Source organism: Morchella sextelata (assembly GCF_020137385.1).
Source record: "Morchella sextelata strain SCLS chromosome Unknown scls_7, whole genome shotgun sequence".
Classification (NCBI taxonomy): Eukaryota; Fungi; Ascomycota; class Pezizomycetes; order Pezizales; family Morchellaceae; genus Morchella; species Morchella sextelata.
The window spans coordinates 1,320,576-1,348,474 of NW_025408622.1; the positions used below are offsets into that span (position 1 = coordinate 1,320,576).

Below are 27,899 nucleotides of genomic sequence, written 5' to 3' on the forward strand. Positions count from 1 at the left end.
TGGGTAAACGTATTCCAGATAGAATGTGGCAGGTAGTAGTTTTGGGTGGTGCGAGGCCCAAAAAATATAATTGTAATCCGCTCAGTGAAAGAGAGGGAACCTTCTGAGCAGCGGAGAACGGATTAGTTAGTATATATGTATGCCCACTTGATCACTCACTTCATCTACTCTAGCTGCAGTACCAATCTTTCGTCTCCCCAAACCAGACAAGACATGCAAAAAAAAAAAGGAAGAGACAGAAAGAACAAGGCGTGCATACGTACGGTTTTTTTTTCTCTCTCTCAGATCTCTGTTCCAGAACAACCACTCAATCAAACACGCCCAACAATGGGAGCCCTCTCTAAAATAACCCCGTCCGTGGCAATCGAGTAAAAAATCTTGAAAGCTGGGCCAGCACAGCCGGGAATGGAAAGGTGTCGGGAGCGTGGTAGTGGTGGAGCTAGATGGATGCTTCCAAAGCGAGAGAGTAAGAGTGAGAGAAAAGAGAGCGGGATGAAGGTTAAGGATTCAGATGTCGTGGCGGGATAAATCAGTGGAGCGAGCGAGCGAGAGGGTGTGACGGCCAGTAAACTACTACAGACAGTACAAGTAGAGTACAGTGTCCAAGCACAAGAAACCCCACAGAGATAGTAGTATGGGAAGTGAAGCAGGAAGTGCAAAAATAAATTTCACTTTAGTTGAGAGAGGGCTGGGCAGCTGAGATATGATTTGGAAGGGGAAGACGGGGAAAGAAACGTGAAAAAGACGAAAAAGAAAAAAAAGGAAGAAGCAGCGGTGAAGGTGGATAAGATGGCCACTCTAGAGTACAATGCAAAGTGAGGGAAGAATAGGGAATGGATCCGGCCGGCACAGCAGTCGAATGGCTGTTGTTGGTTGAGTGGATTTGATTAATTAAGGAAGCAAGCAGCAGCAACACGAGCAGGAGCAGCAGTTTAGGTATGTACAATTGTACAACACAACAGCAGCCAGTGCAGTGTAACGATTGAAATATGGACAGTTTATCCTGACTCTTTTTTTTTTTTTTTCTTTTCGTGCTGCAGTAGTAGGACGTAGTAAGGTAACGGGGTAATAGTACAAGTACCAGTGCTGTGGTATGTAAGGATAAGCCAGGAATCAATCCTAGCCTTGCTTGAATGGAATGACTGAAGCGTCAAGGAAGGAAGAAAGAAGAAGCACTACTGGGAAGGATGCTGTCATGTAGGCACGCAGCAGCAGCACAGGGCTTATAAGTATATGTCTCTTCCCATGAACTACATACATGTATTATCACCCTCTCCTCCTCCCCCCTCTCGGCCTCCTTCTCTAAACGAATGCAACACCATGTAGTTTCTCCTGGCCTGAGTAACGAAACTTCGCTTCCCCGCCTAACCAAGTATGTAGCTGCTACATGTATGTAGTAATAGAATTGATTAAATATAGCACCTGTCTGGCAGGCTGGCTGCCCTGGGCAGGTGATCCGCGGTATGGATCAGTTCTACACTGTTGTTTGGTTGCCTCTAATCTACCCAACACCGTACCTGAACTCTATCTGATCTGGCCTGTATGTAGCCTCTACCTCTGGGCGGTTGCATGCCCATGTAGCACTCGGGCTATATGACGGTACGATTATACATTGAAATTTCCCGTGTCTTGGGTACAGGATACTTGAAGGCGGCAGCGGTCTGCCTGATTGGCTGACAGCCAGGGGTGGTTGTTGAAGGGGGTGGATTGGGTTGTGTTCCTGTTCCTGGAGGCGCCTTCTTCGCTACTCCAGTGGGCAGAGGAGGTAGAGTACATAGAGTCTCGTACCACAGTGAACCCACCCCTGCCTTCTTGTCTCTCGTCTTCGTTTCCCCAGCGTCATCATGCCTCTACATGGCACTCTGCTCTGGGTAGAGTAAGTACATGTAGGTACATGTAGCTACTCCAGAGCAGAGTAGAGTACCTACATAGAGAGATACCTAGAGTACCTACACCAAAGTACTACTCCTCGTATGCACCCCCCACTGAAGAGCTCAATTGGCCACATCGAGCGTCCTCTTTCCCCCGATCTGGTCCCGGCAATCGTTTATCGTCCTTCTCGTGATTACATGTACGTTCTGCATCTCGAATTCGCCATGTTCCTCCCTCCCTCGCCTCCAGATAGATAACCTCCTCTTCCCTCCCCCAGCCCAACCACTCCAACCCCAACATCACCACCACCACCACCACCACCATCTACAGACACAAGATAACGAATCTCCCCTCCCACCGTCCGATGTGCATGTCCAAACCTGCCCGACAGCCTCCAAGACACCCTCACCAGACCCGGCAACAAGACGCGAGTGGAGCCTCCCTCTCTCTCTCTCACTCGCTCTAGTCCGGATCTGACCGTCTGCATGCAGGTGGAACATCGCGCCATGCACGTGCGATCCACCCACCTTATTTATAAATAGCACGGGCCAATGCCGCTGCCGCTAAAAACACTACTTTTTTTGTTTGTGTGCCTGGCACTGGTACTTGTGATGGTGGTGGTGGCTGCTCCCAAAACTGGTTTCCCCACGGTACCCCCCGAACAAGTATCGACATGTAACTACGTGTCAGTAAGTAGTAATGAGTGGGCAGGGTGTAAGTGGCTGCTGCCGCGTTTGCCGAGACTGGCCCACTGTAGGTAGTAGTAGTAGTAGGTACTCTAGAAGTGTTCCTGTCGCCCGGAGATTTCTCGCAGACAGAACAGGACTTTCTGCACCGCCGATTCAATGTACCCTAATCTCCAAAGCCCTCCTCCCCCTCCTCCTCCACGATGTATGTCCCCTTTAGCTCCATCTGTAGAACAAAACACTAGCTCTCACGATCGTACATACTCCACCATCCTCACGAAACCACCGGCACGGCACGCCCATCCACCAAATCGGAATCAAGCAACACAGTTACCCAGAGTACCCCAAAGTACTAGCACTCTATTCTACTAGTACCACCATGCATAGAAAACAAGCGAAGCCCCAGACCCTTCTCGTCAACAGTATTGACGGCTACCACCGAGCCCCCCCAGTTCCCAAGCTCCCAAGCCATCCCCCCAACTGGCCACCCACTCACACTCACTCCCACTCCCTTCAAATTCCACGTGCATCTGTTCCCGGTCCTCACCTCTACTCCATGACGATACTTGATCCAGAGGGGACCAAAGTAGAGTAGGTAGGTAGGTAGGTAGGCAGCTACAGTAGGTATGAGCTGTAAAAACTCTTGGAACCGTCTCACCTGTCCGTCCCCCCCCCCCACGGTAAAAAGATATTCCGCAAGATTTTTTTTTTTTTTTTTTTTTTTCCGGTTGGCTGCTGCAGCTAGCACGCTAGAGTTGCAGTCATGAGATATCACTCGCTTCCTATTGGGTGCCGGCCCATCACCTGCGCTGCGCTGAGATCGATTCACCCACACTCTTGTAGCTACATGTAGTTAGTTAGAGTAAGTTGATCGATCGGGTATTTGTGGGAGAAGAAGAAAAGAGAGCGCTGCCTGGCGGCTTAATTAGGCACAAGTCCAGAAGAGAAGGCTGCGGTGCGGTGCTCTCTATCTGGCGCAGGTTTCATAGATAGGAATATTATAATATGTCATGTAGGTACCACAGCACACACAACACCACACTACACCCTAGCTAGACAAGCTGGGAAGGCACAGAGTATTCTCGCTGAAACCTGGGTGGTGTCATAGATAGAGTGCTAGGAAGGTGCCTGTGTCAAACCCAACCCAAACCCCAGATAGATATTCTGTGCTACGATGTTATGTAGTATCTACAGGGTTTTCTCTTTGTCTTGTTCAAGGGAGGGAGTGAGTGAGTGAGTGCGCACAGAATTGAATCAAATCAAATCAAATCAAACATCAATCGCTCACTTTCACTCAAACACTCACTTCACCCACCATCCCAGCCGCAGCGCAGTACAGTGCTTCCACAAACTCCATTGATTTCTCAATTGCAAATTGCTAACAATACATCATCATACACCCCACCGACCAACACACAAAAAACACAGCCAAAAAGAGAAAAAAAAGAAATAAAACAAAAAAAACTAATCCTTATTCACAATCTGGACCTTGATCGCCCCGCTCTTCATGTCTGCACTAGTCTTAAACGCCTCGACCGCATCCTCAATCGAAAACCTGTGCGTCACCAGCTTCCTAATATTGGCCAGCACGCCACTATCCACCAGCCTGATGGCGCGGGGCCAAGTGTTGCAGTACCTGTACTGGAACTTCAGGTCCACCTCGCGCGTGCTCAACCTCATGAACGGGAACTTCATCTCGTTCTTGCCCACGCCGACGACAAACACCGTCCCGCCAAATTTCACCGCGTGGATCGCAGCACCAATCGACGACTCCACACCAGTGCACTCCAGCGCGACATCCGGCTCCATTCCAAGCGCCTGCTTCACCCCCTCAGCCAGCTCCTCCTCGGTCTTCCCGCGGGTCACAAGGTATGTCTGAAGCACGCCGGGGCTGTCTGCGACAAGCGTCTTCGCAAAGTCCAATCGCCCCTGGTCGATATCGGTGATGACGATGGGCTCCGCGCCGGCAGCCCTCGCGCACAACAAAGTGATAAGGCCAATGGGACCGGCACCGCAGATGAGGACCGAGTCACCGAGCTTGACCTGGGCGCGGTCGATGGCGGCGAGCGCGACAGACAGAGGCTCGAGCAGTGCGCCGTCCTCATAGGACATGGTCTGGGGGAGCTTGTGGCACCATTTGGCGGGGTGGTTGACGTAGCGGCGGAGGAGACCGGGGACTGGAGGAGTACTGAGGAAAAGCACGTGCTCGCATCCATTGTAGCGGCCGGTAAGGCATGGTTCGCAGGAGTGGCAGGGAATGTTGGGCTCAACGGCGACGCGGTCACCAGGCTGGAGGTGCTTGACAGAGGGGTGGACAGCAATGATCTGTAGCGGCGATATCGGGTTAACATGCTAATTCCATGAGGGGGGGTAGGAACAGTATCCGGTATATCTTACCTCGCCCGCGGACTCGTGGCCGAGAATGTGTTTGTCTTCAACGATCATTGGACCGATGCATCCTGCGTGCCAGAAGTGAACATCAGAGCTTCGGGGGTGTCAGTACAATTCCTAATTCACAAATTCACAATCATGAACAAGATTACTCACCCGCAAATACCGGTGCTTCGGACCTGGATAACAACTTCGCCGGGCTCGAGAGTGTCGCCTTTCTGAATCTCCTCTACGGACGGTGTTGCTTCCGCGATGTAGAGGTTGTGCTGGGGATCAGTGTACACACCGATATTCGGCTTAAGGCTCGACTTGACGGCCTGAGTGGCAGCTTGTGTTGCGGCAACCATATTGGATGTGGTTTCCGTTTCTGCGGGTGAGGATTTGTTTGAAGGTTGTCGTTTGAATCTATTCTGCAACGTACGATGTCAGAATATATATATGATAACTCGGATCCTGCGACTATTGCCTATGGTCACACGGCCAACAACAATGAGGGGAAAGAGAAAAAAGAAACGAAATAGAGAAAGGGAAGAAAAAAACTCGTACCACAAAGTCCGCAAAGGTTTTGAGTATGCAAGCCAGCCTGAAGATTTCTCAGAAATGTCAAGTCGTTATATAAAAAAGCTTCACAATGATATCTACCTCAACATCAACTCTCAGGGAGAGATAGTAGCCCTTTTATGCTCGGTCTATTTCCCCTCCATTACTCCGCTCCCTCCCCCCCACTCGCAACGGTAAATCTTTTTCCCATATCCCGACATCAATTGGAGAGAATCGAAACGAGGGAACGAAAAGTGAAGCAGAGCTAGCTAGGATTACCGCAAGCGTTGGAACTGTCTCCGGGAAATTTCAGATTAAAAACATCCAGCATTCGGTAAAGCTTTATCCATTCTGACGATAGCATCTCTGCCCCATCTCCGAGTTGAGATGCACATTTTTTTCTCAACTCCTGTCTGTATGCTATGCTTACGGGAAACCCCACATTATGGGATTAAGCGGGGTGTTTAGATGGTTGGTCGTTCAGGGTCCCTATTAGGCTAAATGGCGTAGCGATGCTTGCACCCCCCGATCCCCCGACCCCCCGAACCCCGGAGCTACCAATTCTCATAAGGACGACCAAAAGAAGTGGCGGCTGAATTGATATTGGAGTTGAGCCACGAGGTTTTAAGAAGTACCCGGGTAATTGGAGTTTTTCTGAGGTGTTTCGCTTGGTGATTCCGAGTGTGGAGATTTTCCGTTAAAAGCCAATGATCAGCTGTTGAGCCGAGGGACTAGCTTCATGGTATGCTACTGCTATGTACTAGCTTGGGTACAAGGAACGTGGGCAGTAGCAAAGCTTTTTAATCTCTTTAAGCTCAGGTTGAATTTATCCAGCGCGATGAGATGTCGATGCGATTGAATTCCACCTTCCGCTAAGCTTTGTTGAATTCAACCGCCAGATACCTATGGGCCGGGCTTTTGTCGGCCTGAAAGGATATCACGATCCTTCTCTCTTTCTTTCTTTCACTTTCCTTGTCCGAGGGCGGCAGTTTCGACGGATGATTATGATTTCCACAATGTGGTGTTTTCACTTTCAGATCGATTGAAGGTTTCCATTTAGCCAAATCTAAGAGTTGGGTTTGGAATTCGCGGTTTCAGTTGTCGGTAGATATTGTAGCTAGGTGTATGCCTATCAAACTTGGTTGAAATGTTATGGATCCTTATCATAGTCATAACCTCTAGTAGTAGTCAATACACCATTTGATGATCAGTAATCAGTCCAGTTAGCTTAGACGTGGATCACTTGCTGTTGTAGGTAATTGAGACGTTGAAGGACGATATAAACAAGTGAAAGGAAGGGAGGATTCCGATTGGAGTACCTTTATCACAACGGATTCTTTGTGACACATATGTTTCTTTAAAGCTCTACTAAGTAGGTATAGACACGTATGCCTCTTCTAGCCTTCTCTCTGTTCCACAAATCAACATAGCAAGCAGGTCAAGATATGTGTGACAGAGCATATAATATTCGTCTGCTACTATTTCGAAGCACCCGTAGATTCAGAATCCATCCATCCAGCCAGCCAAGCGGGATGAATTAGTGCGAATACCTTCCCCCGTCTCGATTCCCGGGAACGTCTTGCCACCTGCATGTAGAGCATCCCCGTGCCCGCGGATAAACTCACGCTTCAGCATCCTCAGTTAACCCCATCTCTGGGACGCCCCGGAAAAACCATGCGGTGGGCTAGCTAGCTAGGGCCCGTATATAGTCAGCGATGCATTGGGTGTCAACCTCGGCCGAGCATGTTACAGCGCAGCGGGCCACAAAGTGCAAAACCCCTGGGTGAGTAGGGGTAGACGGACGTTGAGATGTAGCTAGAGCGCTGTCAAACGAAACGAAACGAAACAGTGAGGATCCTCAGAGCTAGAGCCAGAGGGATGATATACTGCAATTATATAGTATATTGGTTACAAGGCAGGGGTGGTGGTCAGCTGCTGTCTTAGATGAGAGAATGCACTGACCTGGTTGGCTGGTTGGCTGGCTGGGGACCTCACTCATGCTCACCGCGCCGTCTTTACTCTGGTCTCCCTGCTTAGAGCATAGCAGAGGATGCATATGCTACGACATGCACTTGTCGCAGTGAGTGATACCTCATGAAAGCAACCCTAGCCCACCACCACTCCACCTCCACCTCCACCGCAAGCAATCACCAGACTGTTGCAGCTGCTGTCCGCGCAAAGCTACTGGGCGCCGACGCCACAGCTTTATCAAGCAGAAAGCAGGCTTTTGAGATTAACCGCCACTCGCCCCCCCCCCAGAGCTGCACCTCGCCCACTCCCTCACTCACCCACTCCCTCGCCCACTCACCCACTCCCTCGCCCACTCCCTCGCTCGCCCACCCCGCGTGCGTCGTCGTCGTCGTCCTCGTCCTCGTCCTGGGGTCGGGATGTCACACGATCAATTGTCAAAGAAAAGAAACCGGCGCGCGAAAGGCAAAAGGTCCCAACGGCCAAGCTAGCTGCAAATGGGCGATTCTTACATGTAGACTTAGCTTACGAGCATGATCGCTCATCGTCCATCCTTAGACATCATACTTACTCTACACCATACATCATCGATCCATACTACTGCCACTTACTACTGCTAAAGCTCATGCTCGGGCCCAAGCTCTCCCTGCTCCCCATTCACACAGTGATAGCTACATAGCTCTAGCTAAGCAGTTAGTACCAAACATCCCATAATGGCCCAAGGAATCGTCTATACGTACGTACTGTAATACCCACCTTCCTTTATCCCCCTTATCCCTAGCTAACCCCCCCCACTACACAGACTAGGCATCATCATCGCCATTCTCCTCCTCCTGATCTTCCTCCGCTCCATGCTCCTCCGCCGCCAGCGTCTCGCCGTCGCAACACTCTCCCACCCCCCGCAACGGCGCCCCCCACACCCCGTCCCAGACGCAGGAATGGATGTCGCCCGGTAAGCCCACCCCCCCCCCCCAAAAAAAAAAACCCACACCTCCGCGGGAAGACTAACGAACAAGCGGTAACTAGTCCCGAACCGGCGGTTACATCCCCCCACCTCCGCGCCTACCGCCGCCCCCACGACGAGCAGCTGCCGCTGTACGAAGCGCCGCCGCCCGACTACGACATGGTTCCCAAGTATGTAGATCTTGAGCGTGGTGGTGGTGGTGGTGGTGGTGGTGGTGGTGGTGGGGCGCGCGGTGGGGACGTTGGCGAGTCGTCGGCATCGGCATCGGCGTCGGCGGCGCCGCCCCCGGGGTATGCGCTGGAGGGTGATAGTGCGCCGGGAGCGGCGCCGGTGAATGTGCCGGCTGCAGCAGCTGCAGAAGCGCCTAGTAGAGGAGGGCTATTTAATGTTGATGTGAGGAGGGCTTGGGGTGGGTTTGGGAGGTAACGTGGAAAAGGGCCCCGGGGGGGGGGGGGGGGGGTCGCGGGTTGTGGGGGTTTCTTCTGCTTTTTTTTTCGTTTTATTAGAGGGTTTTAGCTGCACAATTTGGACAGAAACTCGAGCATTTGGACAGAAAACTCCTGCACTTCCTATTGGTTGCAGGAGTTTCTGTCCAAACTACTCGAGTTTCTGTCCAAATTGTGCAGATAAAATCCCTCTATTCCCCTTCTCTCTTTTCTCGTTCAGGTCTCTCTCTGCGTTGGGTATATGGGTTAGGGTATGGGATGGTGTTTTTTCTTCGTTTTTTTTATGGTGCATTTTCTTGTTTGTTTAACTTGGGTGTTTTAGGCATGATCATGCTGGCTAGTTATTGTCTCTTCCTTCTTTCTCTTCCTTCTTTCTCTTCCTTCTTTCTCTCTTCTCTCTTCATTCCTCTCTTCATTCCTCTCTTTCACTAGTATGCCTTACCTTGTATCATGCTCATGCTATGCCTATATACATCCCATAGCTGTCACGGCGGTCTTTTTCTACCGATGTCTGGAGTGTCTATAACAGTAACAGTAGTTCTAGTTCTAGTTAATAGTATGTAAATCTAACACCTATTCTCTCTCTACCTCTCTCTACCCCGCTTTCATCTATCTCTATCTCTAGACCTTATTCATACTTTTTTACATTTGCTCCCGTTTGCCTGTATGTTGAGTGGAAGTCAGACAGTATCACAGACACCTGCAGCATCCCGCGTGCAAAGAGACGAAAAAACGGCAGGCACTGTTGTTTGCAGCCTGTGGCTGCGGCGCTGCAAACGGATTTGTGCGAGGGTCTGCCTCGGGCTATCTATGCCAGTTCGAAGCCTAAATGCCATCCTATGAGGTGCCGCAATGTTAAACAGTACATACACTCGCTCACCCAGTGACATGACGTTGGTGGTATTTGCAGTCATTTGGCATTAGCGTCACAGATTAAAAGCCAACTCTACCATTGGCCCCCAAATTCCTGCTGCCTTCACCCCGTGAGTGTGGGTGAGTGGGTGTGAGTGAGTGAGTGTAGGTACATCCTCCCCGTCTGGGGAAATTCAAAAGAGATTAGGATGAGGATCGCGGTGACGAAAGTGTAAATATTGCTTCCGAAAGCTATTTTTTCCGAAAACGTGGGGTGGGAGGTGCACACAAGGCGAGAGATTGCTGATAAGCCTGTATGAGTACAGTCTCTCATGTAGTGACGGCGGATCCTGTCTGGTGGTTATGTTTACAGTAATTTAGCCTTGGCGGTCCAAAGTTCTCTCTGCTATTGGCCCTCAAATCCCTGGCCGCCATCAGACAGGATCCGCCTTCACCCCGTGAGTGAGTGTACCGCCAAAACTCGATAAATTGGCTATGTAGCTGGCTCTCGTGAGATCAAAGTTACTTCTCTGGGGAACTTGTGATGCAGATCGATGATCACTTGAGAGATAATCCCTGGACGCGACGGAGATGGCGAGGTTTGGCGGTACTGCGGGGGAGATAGATGTGGTTCTGGGATGGCAGCTAGTCATTTCGTGGAGAATGTAGAGTATGTACATAGTTCGGTTGGGGAAGTGCATACAAGGCCTTATAAGACAGATGATATCGATAAACCTACATGAGACAGCTGGTATAAACCTACGAGGTAATGAATGAGCTGTGCCTTGGGGAGTTACTCATAGACGTTGTAGGGAGAGCTGAGGCTAGCTGTCTTCTGCTAGTGCCTAACCTTAATGGCACGCTAGGATTCCTCTCCTCAAAAATACTGAACCAACTCAAATTCATCTGTCCCATTTTATCCTCTGCCATCCTACTTAGCTTCATCGCACATTTAGGAAACAATCAATGAATTATAAATCAATATTCATCGCACATCTATATGCGTCCTTCGTTTCATGGCCGTCTCGAACTAGGTTTGATCCCATCACCTGCTAGTTTGTGCTGCACTTTTTCAACCGACATTTCTCATAAATATAACCCAATTGCCATCTGTCCGAACTATCACGGTGTCTAGGTAGGTGGAGACGTCCATCTCTGGTATCGAAAGATGTACATCTTCTCCAGGGACACCTCCGGGTTCGTGAGTGCCCAAGGCATCGCTGGGAATGCCGCTTCCCGTGATGTCAAATTAGCCCGAAAATCTTCCCAAATTAGACAATTCCGGATAACACTTGATAGCAGTAACTATTTACAGGAACATGGATTCCACTGCGCGTCAGTGGTATGCTGGCCAATAATAGTTATCGCAGTTGCAATTGTCGGGACGTGCCAAGGCCAAGGCAATAATAACTACAATCAATACCTGGTATCGAATGTACCCACCCCTCTACTCTATTCTAACGACTGACCGAGTTGATTGTGATCGTTCCTGGAGCCATTGCTGCATGTGCCTATTCTTCTGAAGAGTTTTTACCCCTGGATCTTCGTTGAGGGCCCTTTCCCCAACTTTATTGTCGGGGAAATATCTGGGGTAACGTTCCTACATTTGGCTTGGCGCTCCATGAATAGCACCATGTTCCGGTATCACCATCATGAACACCCTCGACACACCTTTTAGAAAAACACCATTTACTATGATATCATAGCTATATTTATGTGGGTCTTCTTATCTTCGGTCGCAAGCCTTTGTTATCTCTCAGGTAGTCCATAGACCTCAGTGCCGGTGAAGGTGCCGGTTCCTACTAGTAAAACGGAGGTCAACATACTACCCCGTTCACTAAATAGCCACCTGAGGAGAATATCTAGAGTCATGAGAGATGATTTCTGATCAGGATATTTTATTATATTCTCTAAATAATAATGCCTAAATAAGGCGATACCGGTACACTTGTGGTCATGTTACTAAGCCTCAAACGTTCAAATTTATGAACATACTTCAACGATTACATATGTCGACATTCCTAGCGTCGACTAAACCATAATGGTACCGGACGCCCTGCTTCTATTAAGGGTATAGTTGTGTGTATTGGAGTATATGGGATCCTTTGTGGTTGCTGTGGCCCGTGAGACTTTGTGTGAGTGAGAGCCGGTGAAGAGCGCCCTTTTTCCGGGCCGGTGAACCCAACACCACCGCCATGGAGCTTCACCGCTGCCGCCAGCTGCCGAACAGAAGAGCAAAAAACACCACAGGATAGATCAAACACAACGAATCAAGTGATCCTTACACACCACGATAGAACTGAACCAGACGAGAAAAGGCATGGGCTGTTGTAGCACTACTGACTGACCCACAGCCTCGCCGCTTCCGGTTGAGAGAGGCGTGGTTGCTGTATTTGCATTTTTTTGGTTTATATCAATGGTCATGCATACCGAGGGGGAACACAGTTTATCTCTCCCCTTCTCCCCCCTTCCTTTCCCCAAACATACCGTACTTTCTTTTTGCCCAACCGCTTCACTGCAGTCCCTCATTATCGTCCGGGCCTTCTTTTTATGGAGTTTTCTCGGGTTTGACTTCACACTCTGTCGACTCCTCCTTCTCTTCTACCGTACCGGTTGTTTATTGTATAAGAGGACAGGATCCTCTTGAGTGAATTCCTAGTGAATTCTTTTTGTGTCCGTTTGTTCATTTATTTTCTGTTATTTCCTTTTATTCTCTTAGGCACTCCCGCCAGCTGCCTCCTCTAATATCTACCTTTCACACACCTCCAATATACCTACTCAAAAAAAATCCTCCATATACCCATCCACCATGACGCTCGCCCGCGCATCCACTCTGCACCCCAAGCCCCTCCCCATGGGCCCACCTCCACCTATACCAACATCCTCAGATGCCCCCGAACCAACCCTCATCTTCCGCACCGGCAAGTCCATCCGCCGGGCCTTCACCACCCGCCGCAGCAGCCCGCAGTCCGCTGAGCGCCGAAAGCGCTCCCAGAGCGCCCGTATAGAAATGATAGGGAACCCCGTACTGCACCAAGACGAAGAAGGAAAGACACTGAAATCACTGGCCAAGATGGGCGTCCACCTTGATGACGACTTTATGCCCGGAGCTGCTGGAGCTGGAACTGCGGTGCCAGCGGGCGGTGAAGCTGCTGCTGCACAACCACTGGCGCTGAGGAAAACCTTAACCATTCAGCGGAAGCCTGTGCCCCGGCATTCGGCGGCACCGAAGGAGCCGGTCATCGTGGAGGAGACGATAGCTGAAGAGCCGGAGCCGGAGGCAGAGTCGGTCAGTGATGAGGAGCGCAAGAATGCGAATCTTACAACCAAGCGAGATAAGCGGCGAGGGTTTGTCTATTATGGGGTGGAGACGGAAGAAGAGATTGAGGCTTCGCGGCCACCTCCGCATGTCATGGATTGGAAGCTCCATAATGTTGAGGAGGAGGACGAGGACGCGGATGAGGAGGAGGACGAGGAGGAGGAGGAAGATGAGGATGATATGTGTGGGCAGGAAAGCCCTGTTAGTAGCAGCTGTGCACATGAGGCGGACCCTGTTGACTCGATACGGTGGAGCTTTTTGGCGCCGTCGAGTGTGGTGAAGCAGGATACTCTGTGCCTGAAAGTAGTTGAAGAGAAGGAACCAGTTGAAGAGAGTGAAATAGTCGAAGAGAGGGAAGCAGTCGAAGAGAATGAGGCAGTTGAAGAGCGGGAAGCAATCGGTGAAGAGGAAGAATTCTCAGACGATAGTTCTGAGGGTGAGGACGTGAAGGAGATGCGACGAGAACTGGAGTCTGTTGAGAACCTACTCGGAAGCATAACTGCATCCTTCGCCCAAGGCCCGAGCCAGCAGGGGCTGGCGCCGCCAGTAAGGAATGGCAGTCTAAAGTCTCGGTTTACGGAGTCTCGTGAAGACCTCCAAGATAATACGAGAGCCTCCAGTTCAAATTCCCGATATGACGAGGAATCACCGACGTTGGGTCATTGCCCGACGTTAAACATTATCAAGCGTATTGAGGTTGCACGGAACAACATGGGCAAGAGCGCCGATACCATCGAGAGTATGGAGAAGGCGATAAGTAGGACCGAAGACATGATTGTCAAGATCAAAGCACAAACAGGATACGGACAAAAGTCAGGTCTTAACAAGCCTGAGCCCCTCCAAACGGCAGAGCCTGCGAGAAGGCCGCCATTTACCTGCACCGCTGAAGGTCCAGAAGAGTCCTTACGGGCAGTCCTTTCATCACCTACTTCACGCAAATCCTTCTCCGACTATCTAGACACTACAGGTAACAGCAACAACAAGCGTGACTCCAATATCCTCCGGCTCTGGCTTGCAGCAAGGGCACATTCGGCCGCGCTCCAATTTGCGGAACAGCTCGCAGAGGAGATCAAGTCGACGTGCTGCCAAGAATTCCCCGATATCTTGGAGCCTACGCAGAACGTCGAGGTTTCTAAGATTGAGGATAAGGTCTTCAAGGAGATGTTGCACAAGGAGTTCCCTGAGTTCCGCCGCCACTCTCAGATGCTACCAAAGGAGGTGCAAGATAGTCTTGATAAGCTTGTTGCCTCGCCAGCATTAGTACCGGAAGTACCGGAGGTGGTTGAGTCTGAGAAAAAGTCGCTTTCGATCATTGACAACCCTGTAGTTGAGCAGGAACAGCAGCCCGAACAGAAGCAGCGAAATCATTATCCGGTCTCCGCCGACAAGGCTGTGATAGATTCTAAGAAAGAGGTTATGTTAGACTCTCTCATTAAGCCGGTTCCTTCTACAGGGCCGGCCCCTATTATGAAGGTTTCCGGCGGACAACAAAGGAAGATTCAGTTGAGCGCATCCAAGCATCGTTCTTTCCACGCCGTTCAATCATTCAAGGTGGATGAAGCCGCGGATCAGATCCCTGAACTCCCAAAGATTCCCCTGGCATATAGGAATTCGGCCCCTAGTACTGTTAATATGCCTGTCCTTAAATCGGCGGTTGCTGTTGTTGAGCAGGCTGGGGTTGTGGAAACAGCAGAAGCTTGTACAGCTGCTATTGCTGACACTCCCGCGCTCAATATCCAGCAAAATGCGGGCAAGAAGACACTGGCGGACATCGTCAGGAACGAGATTATGGATAAAGCCGAGTCAACACCTGAAATAGAGAAGTTTGACTTGGCCGCTATGGGTATTGTGAAGAGAAATCGTGCTGCACTCATGCAGAGAATGGCAGCTTTGGAGGGCGCGAAGGTTTAGTTTGATATTCTTTTGTTTTATTTTACTTTTTTATGCTTTGGATGACAGCGGCAAACATTTATTATACTGGGATTTGGGTCTTTTTCTTTCTGTTTTTTCTTTTCTTTCATTTTTTGGAGTATTATGGTGCTTATGACTTTTGGGATTATTTTACCCACCTTCCTCTCGTTTAGTTTCAACCTTTTTTTTTATTCCTCTCTCTTCTTTTTTTCTTTTTTTTTTTCTCTTCATTTTTGTTTCTACCCCCACCTCGACTCTTCTTTTGACATGGGCAGGCTTGAGATGTTAGATTTCATGTTCCTCGGATAGGGTAGATATATATATATGAGCAAAGTACTAGAAAAAACCTCCTAGCTTTTTAGGCGGCCGTCTAAATTATGCCATTCAGGGTCCAGCGCTCCCCCTAGATCATGAAAGGTTTTGTAATCATCCGCTTTGAGCCTACTAGTTTGCCTTGCAATTTTTCCATTCCGGGGCTGCTGCTTATTCCTGCCGACGGTGACGACATCGGAGGGAATTCGCATGGCTAGAGAGCGCAAAGAGGTGAATAGCATAATTTTTGTCTAGAAAGATCAGCGCAGATGTATGGTATCAAACAGTCAGAGACGGCGCGGTGAGTAATAAAGAATTCATGTCACTTTGAGCAAGACTTATGACAAAGATGACAACGTCTATGAACTTTATTCGAATGACTCGCTGACGGGCCCAATGGTAGTCCAAAGTGTCATTTCCTTCCTAAAAATAACTACTTAGATTTCAATCAATCGAATCGTAAAAGCGTAAACACTTTATAGATGAATTGTGCGGCGTTAGGTATCTATTGAAGAGATCCATACCAAACGAATAAATTAATAAGACCCCATACCACAATCGCAAGGAGCTAGGCCCACTACGGACCGTAATAGTTATCAACCGCAATCCCAACTACAATAGTAGATTATTAGTTTAAACGACAAATAGCACAGTCAGACACAGACATATATTAATAACGCACGTAATGTAACTTACCAGAAACATATGTTTATTGATGTCCGCTCCCCTCAACTCCCAAACCCCCACTATCCCTTGATCGCCGCACTCTATTTGGGAACCCGCGCGATCTCATCAAACGTCGCTGGATGGGGTTAGATAAGCCAAACAGGATAAAAAAAAACAGGAATAGATCCCGGGTTTCCTGAAGATCTGATGATGACGGGTAGTGAGTGCAACGACAATTAAGCAGGGACAGCTAGCTTTTCCCTGGATAAGGGATTGAGGTTGTCGTTTTCATGAAGAGATGTCAAATGGCATCACCACCACCAACAACACTCGACGCATGGAAATGATAAAGCTTCCGGAAAATTTCTCTCCACCCTTTTAACTAGGCCAATTTAGAATAATTGCGCACAGTCCCAGTTGCTATTTCATCTGGCCTGCTTAAGTGGCTTACATAAAGTTTAGAGCCGCATATGTAGAGCCGCGCATTTAGAGTTACACGCACAGATTTTCATCCGTGCGCGACGGGACGCACGCCTTATCGTTATCTATGATAACAAAAAAAAAAAAAGGCCCCTCCATCCATCCAATCCATCCCCATCCAGATCTGTTCTAAATAACATTATTTTTTATCATTGTCGTGGTGCGGAAGGGGAGGAGGGGGGTGCGCCGTTTCATATCCTCCTCGGAAGTGAGTTTTCTTTTTTGGCATCATACATTGCCGTGACAGGAACATATCACAAAATATCACTCGCTGTTCTGTCCGAGAAGAGATATATCAGCCTAACTGCTCTAGTTGTCTCTCAGCAGCCAGGTAACTTTTGTAGATATCACATATATCTCGCGGGGTCACGTCCTGAAACCTGCCAGCTCCCTCATCTGCAAGAGAGGGAGAGGAAGGCCGGCGAGGAAGGGAGATAGTTGTGATCATCACCCGTTACCCCCCCTCCCTCATCATCATCATCATCACCTCCCATGCGGCGCGCGCACAGAAACTTGGTGGTCGTTGTCAAGCTGCATTGCTTTTTTGGGCGCGTGTGAGATAGGCTTTTCCGGGGTAACGTTTCATCATCATGATGGAGAGGGGCCCCCGGCAAGTCCCGATCAAATCCTCCACCTTTCAGACATCTGACATCTGGCATCTATAGCTCTGGTGCAGGTGCAAGCTGAAAGGGTTCAATTGGTGTTGTTTCTGCCCGACCACGAGTCTCAAGAACACCTGGGTGCCCTTCTCTGCTTACTACACAGCTACCTCAGGGAACCGTTACTTATGAATGAGTTGAGCCGCGGGCAAATCATCCCCAACCACCTCTCTCCAACCCTCAACATCAACTCCCGGATTAACGATACGGAGTCCACCCCCCAACTGTCGACCGCATCTTACGTACTGCTACTACCCAGGAGACCAAGACCCATCTTCGCCGACGACAAAGTCCCCTGACGGAATTTCTTTTTTCGTCTGTCCGTTCCCTCTCGAACGCGATGGAGAACGATCGTCCCGTAATGACGGATGATGGGCGTCACCAAGCCCTTCTCTTGCCGATCGAGCATCAAAGGGAAGTTTGAAAACAAACAGATAGATAGTTAATTATCCCCAGCTAGAGCAGGTAGGCACGGGCGGTATCTGATCATCCAGCCAGCAGGGTGAGAGGTCTATGATTTCAACGGAGGGGGTGGGAGGATAAAGTACACTTATCTAAGGTCAGGCACACGTATGTTATCGATAAGCCACCAAAAATAAACGGTGAGTGACAGCAGGCAGCGTAGAGTATGTAGGTGGTTTCAGTCCTGGAAGGGGGTGATGGGGGCCGAGTGACAGTAGAATTAGGGGGGTGGGAAGGTGAGTGATGATCGTCTTGGAGTAGAGTACGTACTGGTTGGTAAACAGTGAACACCACACACCCCGCTCTGGCGTTCTGCTTCTAAAGTTTAGTTAGCTGCAGCAGCAACCACCGACCCACCGACAGCCACCACCACAACCACAACCACGTACATGATACATATGCTGCCAGCATTCCTATGCATTGCATAGCAACTACTCTCTCTAGAGTACTCTAGAGTACATACGCCAGAAGTACCTACTCTACCGCCATCTACTGGCCCGCCGATTCCCCGAGATCATTGGGAGGCGGTCAAAACAACAGCGACCCTAGCCAGACGTCGACGACGGTAAACGGCTCTAGAAAGAAAGAACTCTCAAAACAGAGAAGGGATCCTCACCCCTCCCCCTCTAGGGTAGGGGTTAGTCATGCATTATCATCATCGTACATTAGAGGCAAAGGTTGCGCCATTCAAAAAACAGCTAACGTCCGTGAACGGGGATCTCCAATTATGGTAGGTACAATACAGTATCCTCAATGTAGTTTATTATACTTGTAGTCTATCCAGAGAGGAATTACCTATAAATGCTATGAACCAACCGTGTATATATAAAATCAACCAATAGAAAAGGCAGCCCACACATGTATACTGTATGAACAAGGAAATTGATAGAAGGAATAATAACCCATATATAGAGATAGCAATGATGGAGAAAGTAGTCCGCTAATGATCGATAAAAGTATGAATCAAAGGATAAACCCAAAGAAACTCGTAAAGGAGAGGTAATCGCTTGCCATAAAGATGGTGTATCTGAAACTCAAAAATAGGTGCGGATTGGTTGTGAGAAACCAAGCTCTTAACTGATGATGAGGGTGAGAGGGGAGCGTAAAAATAAACACAAAAAAAGAGAATAGTACAAGATAAAAGTAAACCCGAAAAAACAAAATAACTTTTATGTTGATAGAAGACACAATTCAACTTCCCGTGGAGGCACACATCATATCCATCATAAGCCTATCATGAACTGTCACCCCCAATATTTAACTGAAACGAACCAAAACCAAAAGGCGCCAGAAACAATAACCCCCCCTCCTGCAGAAACGCAACCGTAACCGAAAAATAAAAAAAAAGATATAATCCAAAGAGAGCAAAACCAACGTTTAAAAAGAAAACCAATTTTCCGAATATTCCTTTTGCCATTTTTTTTTTTTTGCCCCATAATGTGACCTGGTGTCGTTTTCCATGAAACGAAAGTCATCCCCCCATACTCAAGAGAAACAAGGAAATATATGGACTACACCCTAGGAGGTGAGGCTGCCATTTCCGTGAAAACGAAGGATCCCAAACACTAAACCGATAATCCCCAAAGGAAGAAATACAAGAGAAGAAATTTAAACCCCAAAGTACCGAAAAGAAAAAAAGATAACTGAACCTAGAAATACTACCACCCATATAAAGAAATTAAGTGGAAGCCAAGACAAGTAAGAAAGCTTCTTCCGGAGAAGTAGAAGAAAGATTAACACCAAAGATCAATGGGCGTTGTAGATCATACCATGCCCAGGTTCATGGGGTCGTCTGGATTGATCACTCCGGCAACAGCCACGACTGGCTGAATACTGGTTTGCGTCAATCCCCCATGGGTAGTGTGGGATCTGTGGTACTTCAAGCCGTTCAAGTTCTTGTAGCGCTTTCCGCAGTATTCGCATCTGTACGGCTTTTGCTTCTCCATGCCCACAGTGCCTGGATAGGGGGTGGAAGTTTCTGGGTTAAGAATCGAGAAAGTTCCATCAGCGTTGTCATGGAGCTGCTGGTTAGCATGTCCGTGCTAAAAGAAATGTCAGTAAATCTTAGTAATGTAAAACAAGAGTAGGGCAATAAATACCGCTTTGTGGTACTTCAACCCGTTCTGGTTCTTGTATGCCTTTTCGCATCCAATTACGGGGCACTTGAAAGGCTTATCTTCTTGAGGTAGGATGTTGCCTGTGATTTGTCAGTATGCAGCTATCACCTCTTTAGAGTCTTGTGCCACTCACCATTCGCAGCACTAATCATGTGTTGATACTGTGAGGTGTAACCACCCATTGCGACCCCCCCGGGGCTGAAAAGAGTCTTGGCTGGCTCATTGATGCATAATTCAATGTTGCCGGTGGCAAGCTCGTAGTAGTCCGTAGTGGGAATGTGGAGATTCTGCTGGTTTCCCTGGACCGTATTATTTTGTGGAAAGCCATATTCGTGCTGATCCATGGCATGCGGGGTACCGGGTACAGAAGACTCCGGCGAGAAATGTGATGGCTTCTGCCCAAGGCCTGAAGGCTGGGCATGCACGAGATTTGGAGTGCTCTGGTAGGACGGCTGGCTGTGGGTGGTAGGAGTCGGGGGGTACGAAATGTGCTGATTGTGGTTTTGGGGGGTGAGTGGGGCAGGTGGAGGAGTCATATCATCATCATCCATTTCCATATCACCGGCAACTTCACCATCTTGCTCCTCGTCTTCTTCTTTCGCATCATGTTCCTCCTGTTGGCGCTGCTGTAGCCGTTGCATCAATCCTAATTGAATCCCACCCATTCCACTGATAGGGCTAGTCATTCCGGCAGCATTCTGCTGTTGTGGTCTCGGGTGCTGCTGTTGCTGCTGTTGAGGTAAGTCACTGCCTGTGGGTCCATTATCATCGCGACATACCGTTCCAGATTGTTGGGCGTGGTGCTCCTCGTAATGCCTGAGAAGGTCATGGAGAGATGGGAGCGGAAGGCCGCAGCAAGAGAAATCCCGGCAGAAATCGGCCTCGAGCTTTGGAAGGTATGACGAAGAGTGGAATGATGGAGATCCAAATGTAAAGGGTGATGTTCCAGCCATGATAATACTATAGAAGAGACGTGTTAGAAATTTAGACACTATAAGTTTAGATATTATGATTAAATATAAGGAATTGAAACATAAATTGAAATTTAATGCTTCAGAATGAATATGTATGGGGGGGGAGGGGGGTATGCTTGTCATGGGTGTCATGCAGAATCATTAAAGACAGCACTGGCATAATTCATAATTACGCGACCAGATTAGGGCATGCCTGGCGGTAACGTGTAATACGGTCGCAATTTCTCCGGGGAACTTCTGGCGGGGCAAAAATAAATATATACGTACTCATCGCGTATCCAACTCCCAACACTAACGCCTCCCCAGCTCATTCCGCCACCCATTAAACTTCGTGCCATATCGCCATTTACCATACTTTCCCGTCGCAATTTACTAGACATAGCGATTGCATTGTTTTGTGAAATACTCCCGCTTCGAGCCCCGACAGGCTCCATTGTGTAGCCTGCATAAGCTTCCCCAGCAGCCCGAAGCTGACTAGTAAGATTTGATTTGGGCTGGTGCGGGCGAGGCCGGGAGGTAATATCAATTGGAGCGGGCATCTTGTCAAAATTTGGGTCTGGTGTTGATGTGACTGTCCTCGGAGGCGTAGGTTGTGCGTGGCGAGGATATGGGGTAGAAAGAGGAGTTGTATTATAGCTCTCGTTGGAGCGGGAAGGGCTCAATGACGGCGTTCTAAAGAAATCCGTGGTGGGCGATATTATGGGGTATTTGCGTTGAAAGCTGATGTATTACTGAAGCACAATGTGAGACAGAGCAACAAGACTTCGATATGTTAGAAAGATGACTGTAATTTTGAAAGAGGATGAGAAGGGCAAAAGGGTTTAAGAGAATTATCTTTAGCCCTTGGGGGGGTGAGGGGTTAATGAATAAGAATAGGAGGAGGAGAGGACAGGAGGAGAGGGTCCAGGTGGTGGCGTACTAAGTACTGGGAGGGATGGGGGGGGGGGGGGGGGGAGGCTACTTTGGCTACTCGTATCAAGATATGTTTGTAAGAAGGTGGACGTCCGGTTGACGTTATTAACAAGCAGTCCCACTAGTGCGGCGGGCTAGGATGAGGGCTCGGGGATGTCTAGGCAAGATCGGTCGGCGGGGTGGTAGCCGGAAAAGGTGTACAGTATACAGCTAATGTGGCTCAAAATAAAGGAGGATACAGGAACAGAAGTAGAAGGAGGAGGAGAACGGGGAAGCAGTATGTTAAAGTGGAAGAGGAGGAGAGGAAGCTGGGTGGTGTTTAACTGTTGCCGCTGTGATGGTGGGTGGGGGTGGGGCGGGCAGATGGATCGCAGTTGCCTCTGTTATTGAGACACTCTTGTTAGACAGTGGTGTAAATTATTTTGAGCGTTGGCTGGCTGGCTGGACTGGGCTGGGCTTGGTTGGTGGTGTCGCACACACAAGCGCGTGTTTGATCAAGCCCGGCAACGAAGGAGATGAAGGCGCCGGTAATATCTTACTACTGGCGATAACAATAATAGTGATGAGGGAGGGGAGAGAAGATACGAGTGAATTCAAAGGTGCAAGTGGTAGAAGGGAAGCAGCAGCAGCAGCAGCAGCAGAGGAAGAAGAAGAATAAGAAGATCAAGCAGAAGAGGAAGGGTCAAAAACACCACTGCCAGCACCGGAAAACAGCAGCATGAGGGGTTCTAATCGGGTTCTAACTGAAGTGTTAGACCAGGCGAGCCAACGAGTGACTGACCGAGTGACTAGTCGAGTGACTGGGCGGGTGACTGGGTGACTATGTGACTGGACGAAGAGCTGCTTTCTCTCTTAGAACCCGGATAACAGGGGTTGAATCCAGAGGTAAAAAAAGATCAATGTATGTCCTTACAGAAGAGTCGAGAGAAGTGAGAACGACGTGCACGACAAGAAAGCGCTGCTTCAAGAATTTGTGTTTGGTCTGACTTTCCTGCTGTCAGAAAATTGTGTCTCTGGTCTGTACTTACCCGTTCTTATTGCTTTATTGATTCGGACCAGCCCGACGACACCCCTCAGCCGAGATGGAAACTGTATGGTAGCAAATGAGATCCAGTTACGAATATGCAGTACAGCATGATACTATATGCACCATGTGGTGCACTCTTGACTAGGTACTCTGTTCTACTATGGAGTAGAGTATCTGCTCTACCTGCTCTACATCGATTCTTATGACCGGGTCTGCATCTCTCGGAGCTGCTGTCATCTCCACCCTACGTTAAGCAAGATCCGATCTAAAATGGTATGGTTAACACATGTATGAAACCATTCAGGTGATTACGCCCAGGCAATCTGTTACGGCTATATAATTCAAGCCTATAGGCGCTGAGACAAGTGAAATGACGTCCTATCTAAAAGCTTTGGGTCGTTGACGGCCATGGCCTCGTTGTTGCTCATGTTGCCTGTGATACTTTCTAGGATACCCGGCTTGGCGATTAGTACCACGCATTCCGAGCCAGCGTCATGTCACCCATGCTGGGAAATAATTTCGAAATACATAAATCAAAATCAAGTCCTCCGGGAAACATATAATCCCTTCGTAGAACAATTATCCTTCTCGGAATTGACGGAAGGTTTCCCAACACTTCAAGGCCGTGATTATGATTATGATGATAGTACGTATACCAATTTCCCAACTCTCTCGCCGCGCGTGGACAACCACCTAGAAACCACCTCCTCCTCCACCACCACCAACTCCTCCTCCTAGGATCCTCAGAATAACATGCTACCTCCAAAAAGCAACGAAATCCTTCCCCCCCGCTCGCTTCTCTGCTCCCAGGCACAAACCAGGATATATCTCCCCACCCCCATTTTCCCAAATCGGCTACCCACATGCATGCCCAAACTCACGAACTTTAGGACGGATGCAGTCATCATGAGAGGCGCTTGGTGAACCCATCAAATTACGGTGGTTTCCACCCCTAACCCTCGTGCCCAGCTCAGCTAACGTGGTTTGGTAGAAAGCCTATTCTGTTGAAAACATGGACTGTGTGTTCCTGCTCTCACGTTTCCATATTTCCATGCTGAAGTACCTAGATCTGCATACAACAGAAATCAATCTGGCACTTTATGCAAGATTTGACTTTAGTCTGGTCCTGAAACTTACACCAGTACGAGTAGCGTGGTCTGAGAGCGTGATTATGTCCCCTAACCCTGATAATTTACTCAACGCAAGTAAGTTGTACTTCCAAGCCGGATCCGGATACTCTCTGGAACTCCAAGATCTAATCTGCTGCTGCTGATTGCCGACGTCCTTTCGGTCCGGGCCGATGTGAATAACCGAGGCAATATATTTCCAATTTATGATGTTTTCGAGTTCTTTAATTCCGGATGAAGGGATTCGCACTATTTATTTTCTTTAACCAAATAAATTCCAATACATATGGCCTAAGTGCATACGGTAGAGTTGAATAGAACTAGAGATTTGTGGTTGCGCAAAATCCCCTGCGGGCTCGATGTAGGTACATATGTCGCAACGGTCAGGCTGCAGAACCAGATGTACCGATTGCAATAGGTATGACCAAAACTTCCCAACGGAAAAAAAAGGCGTCAATGATCAAAAATGCAGGTTCGATGATTTGCAATTGTGTGAGTCAGTAAGTCCAAGTGGTTCTGTGAGCACGTTCCCCCCACCGCCACTCCGTCCATAGCCACCGCCGGGAATCATGCAAAGATGTTACGCGTCAAATTACGACAGTAGCTGATGAAGTTCATGGATCCCAGGATTGTGAATAGAGTAAGGAGGGACGACCCCCCAAGTGACTAAGCGTGCGTAGGGCGGTCCGCAAGCCATAGACTACTGTAGTTACTAGTTAAAGAGAGATCCCCCTTCCGGAATTTAAGCTAATTATCAATCCGACCTAAATTCCGTGCGCCAACGATCGTTTGTGAATAAGCCTTGAATCGTTACCAACCAATCATTGTCCCCAATTCTCGAAGGAGGACTTTCCGAAAGGCCCAGAAGCATGTTAACTGCATCTACTAAACAAATTCGCCGAGGTGGTTTGTGTAGAGCGATGTTTACTGCAGCCACCAGCCGCACTTCTTCTTGAGCATGTATGGGCCCCATAGTAGTGGATGGCTGGATGGCTGGCGGGAGGGGGCACTTCAGTCTCCCATAGCCATCTAGACTTTGAGCTCCCTTAAGCAGGCCGCTGTCAATATAAAGATGGCGTGCTAAGTCATGTGATATCAGTCCGCGGAGTTCTTCGGAGAACAAAAAAGGACTCGAAGGAAGCAGCGGCAGCAACGGCTGAGAGGAAAACGTCGTTGAAGATGTAGGAAATCACATTTTGTGAACAGTCGTGATCCAGTCTAGAGTGGTGGATTTGCTGAAACTCGACTAGGTTCTTAGGGCCATCCTGATTCGTGAATAGTAACTGCACCCGCGCGCTCTTTCACTTCAGCTCAGAGAAATTGCGAATACCGCCACTGGTGCGGAATTAAAGTTTAGTACAGACTTTAGAATGTTCCTCTGCATATCTTGTTCTCTGCTGCATAGTCGTGTTTCCCAGGGTGCTGTATGTACCTGCTAAGAACGACTGATGGCTCAGCCAGAAGCCTCCCTTGCCCACGACCTACCACGAGTCCACGACCTACCCACGACCTTTGAAGCCACTGCAAATTCGAGCCAAAGAGATCGTTAGGAATAACATGAACATCCTGAAACACACGACTATCGTTCGTGGTGGGCGCACAGCATAACTCCACGTTGTTCCGTGCAAGGATTGTCGTGAAGGAAGGAAAAGCAACCGTTGGAGTGGACCCTGAACACCCGCCTAACTAGAAGCACCCCTAACCCACAGGGACGGGGGTCAACTCGCTAGAATACGATCTTCATTAGGTCATCTGAAACGCCCTTCTTCAGAGCTTCGCGCTATTCCTCTTTCTGCTGCCCTGCACAGATGCACGCAGCACAACACCCTAGTCGATGTACCCAGAATTGCGTGACCTCCTCCACGGTGCGCACTCTATCTACAATTCTGTCTTCTGTCACGATCAACCAAAGGTTTATATTTCGGTAACTGCGATTCCATCGGACCTTACATAAAACGCGGTTCGATGCTCAGTGTTCCAGCATCCGGGGCCAGGAAACATTCCCATTTATCCATATTACGGGATTTTGCATCGCGGATCCAGCACCCTCAATGAAGTATGCAAGATTCACGAGTCCTCTCCTGAGAATAGAGCATTCTAAACCCCCCACTCTCCGTACATAAGCTGTTTCTTTTTTCTTGGAGATCGTCTTGTTTACTTTTTCAATTCCGCCTTTACATGATGTCCTTTGCCCATGGGGGGAGGCTTGCAGACCAGAAGTCCCCCCAATGGCGGCGGGGAATGCCGCTTTAGGGCATTTTCTACAGGGTAACTTGTGATGCCGCCGTCCCCGCGTACCTTTCCTTTTGCAACCTCCATCGCATTGAGATGCCCTACGGAGTCCAGGACGGTTTTGAAGACGCGACCGTTTTTTTTTTTGACAAGGCCTGACAAGGGTCCGGGGTTACTGAGAGGAGAGAAACGACACCAAGGACTACGCTATTCCATGCTTCGATACTTCCAGTCGAAGGCCACGAGACCACTAGAGAGGAAATACGGTATACCTATCGTGAAAAATGAAGTGATATATCATTTTGCAGAATTAAGAGGAAATACACAACTCAATCAAGTATGGCACGTTACTATGGCAGAGGAGACGAAAAAGAAAAGAAAGATGACGGCACAGAACAAAGCCTGAGTGACAGGCATGAGAACATTGGGGCCGTGAAAGTCATCCCTCCACAAACGTGCATAGCGAATCGATGTGGGATTTCAGGAGTATCCAGATATCAAGCCATGGGCATGTACCTACTCTACCTACGCATGCTTAATTCCCCGTATATCTGTCCTGTTTGTGAATTGACATCAGGCAACCTCAGGCAGGCTTGAAATACCTAGGCAAAGTTTGGGGATTCCCCGACGAACCGGTACCGAGGTTTGCAAGACAGAATCTCTTCAGTCATGCGTGGTGGTCAGTGTTCACCATTTGAAGTCCCGCACATCTCAATTCCATGCGAGCTTAAAACGGCAAGTAGGATCTACTGGGGGCTACCTGTGCCGAAGCGAGTTTCGGGAAGCCGTAATACTAGTCTGGTGGAGTTCTGATAGAGAGTCGGCAACTACCATCTCAGCCTCCACTATATGACAAGATTAAAACCGTCTTTGCGCGCTCGTCAAACCTCCCGCTGCACGCTCGCAACTACCCCCCTCTGGGCTAAGAGAGGTAGGCAAAAAAAATTTAGAGTAATGTAGGTACAGTACCGAAGTGTTTCACTTTTTATTAATTTTTTTATTTTTTTTTATTACCGTGACATGAATGTCGTTGGGCATTTCACGTCTCGGAGTCACCGGCAGTTAATTTCACTGTCACGCAACGGCCCCGCCGCTGCAATGCAATGTCGCAAAGTGGGGTCACAATAATTACCCATGGCTTTTCTTAAAAACCTATAAACCTATTAACTACGTGTTTTGAATATATAATTACTGCGGGATCGAGTGGGGTCGTTTACCGTGCTGCGAATCTTGTTTTCGCCGTTCACAAAGGCGGGGTCTTTTTCGAAAACTATTAAGGGTATATAAAAAATTGAGGGGTTCAAAGTTACTGCGGAGAAAAACAAAAGTTTCGGCTTCTCGAAGTTTAAACCCTGGAGAGCCACATGTGCATGAAGTAGGATTTCTCAATTTCTCTCCACGTACAATTACGTCGTTTTGCAGTTTCCCTAATTTATTTTTTATTTTTTGGATGGTTGTACTTTGATTTTTCATTTTGACGTCCTACATTACATAAATTTCGAATGCAGATGCATGAGAGCACGTGCTAACCATATTGCAGCAGTAGATTTCCCCTCTTCTAGAACCGATTTGTATCCAGCAGTAAAGAGCGTGACAGATAACCGCAGAACAACAAATCAACCAATACATATGGCCACATAGATCGTGAGCTTAGATGCTGTGTTCTTCGAGTATCGTGGCATATTTGAATACGTTTCCATCGAGCCCGCATGCATGCAGCGCAGTTCAGGCATCTGCCGTACGTACTACCTTTACTCGCTCCGTCCCAACAAGACAAGACAACAAGAGGTTTCAATTTATCCAGGAAATATGTCAACCCTCGCACTCTACGTTGTTTTCTCACACCCAGGTACCCCCTTTCCCTTGAGGGCACGACGATAATCTTCACCGACGAAACTCCCCTTGTGGAGAATCGTTTGGCTATCTGGATCCGAGTGATGGCACATGAGAACCGGGGATCACGTGCTCATGCGTTCCAATCC

At 48.7% G+C, this 27,899-nt stretch overlaps 4 protein-coding genes across 4 annotated transcripts; 2 read left to right on the plus strand and 2 right to left on the minus strand.

Moving 5' to 3' along the window:
- Positions 1-4,022: 4,022 nt before the first annotated feature.
- On the minus strand, positions 4,023-5,296 carry H6S33_012022 (uncharacterized protein; the record flags this gene model as incomplete). The annotated part of the gene is made up of 3 exons (XM_044843388.1): positions 4,023-4,883; positions 4,956-5,043; positions 5,106-5,296. The coding sequence occupies 3 exons, from the start codon at positions 5,294-5,296 to the stop codon at positions 4,023-4,025; spliced, it is 1,140 nt and encodes a 379-aa protein (XP_044695690.1).
- A 2,874-nt stretch (positions 5,297-8,170) lies between these two features.
- On the plus strand, positions 8,171-8,847 carry H6S33_012023 (uncharacterized protein; the record flags this gene model as incomplete). Its single annotated transcript, XM_044843389.1, has 3 exons — positions 8,171-8,193; positions 8,260-8,409; positions 8,484-8,847. The coding sequence occupies 3 exons, from the start codon at positions 8,171-8,173 to the stop codon at positions 8,845-8,847; spliced, it is 537 nt and encodes a 178-aa protein (XP_044695691.1).
- A 3,681-nt stretch (positions 8,848-12,528) lies between these two features.
- Positions 12,529-14,949, plus strand: H6S33_012024 (uncharacterized protein; the record flags this gene model as incomplete). The annotated part of the gene is made up of 1 exon (XM_044843390.1): positions 12,529-14,949. The coding sequence occupies one exon, from the start codon at positions 12,529-12,531 to the stop codon at positions 14,947-14,949; it is 2,421 nt and encodes an 806-aa protein (XP_044695692.1).
- Positions 14,950-19,291: 4,342 nt separating this feature from the next.
- Positions 19,292-21,158, minus strand: H6S33_012025 (uncharacterized protein; the record flags this gene model as incomplete). Its single annotated transcript, XM_044843391.1, has 4 exons — positions 19,292-19,570; positions 19,628-19,725; positions 19,779-20,605; positions 20,887-21,158. The coding sequence occupies 4 exons, from the start codon at positions 21,156-21,158 to the stop codon at positions 19,292-19,294; spliced, it is 1,476 nt and encodes a 491-aa protein (XP_044695693.1).
- Positions 21,159-27,899: the final 6,741 nt, after the last annotated feature.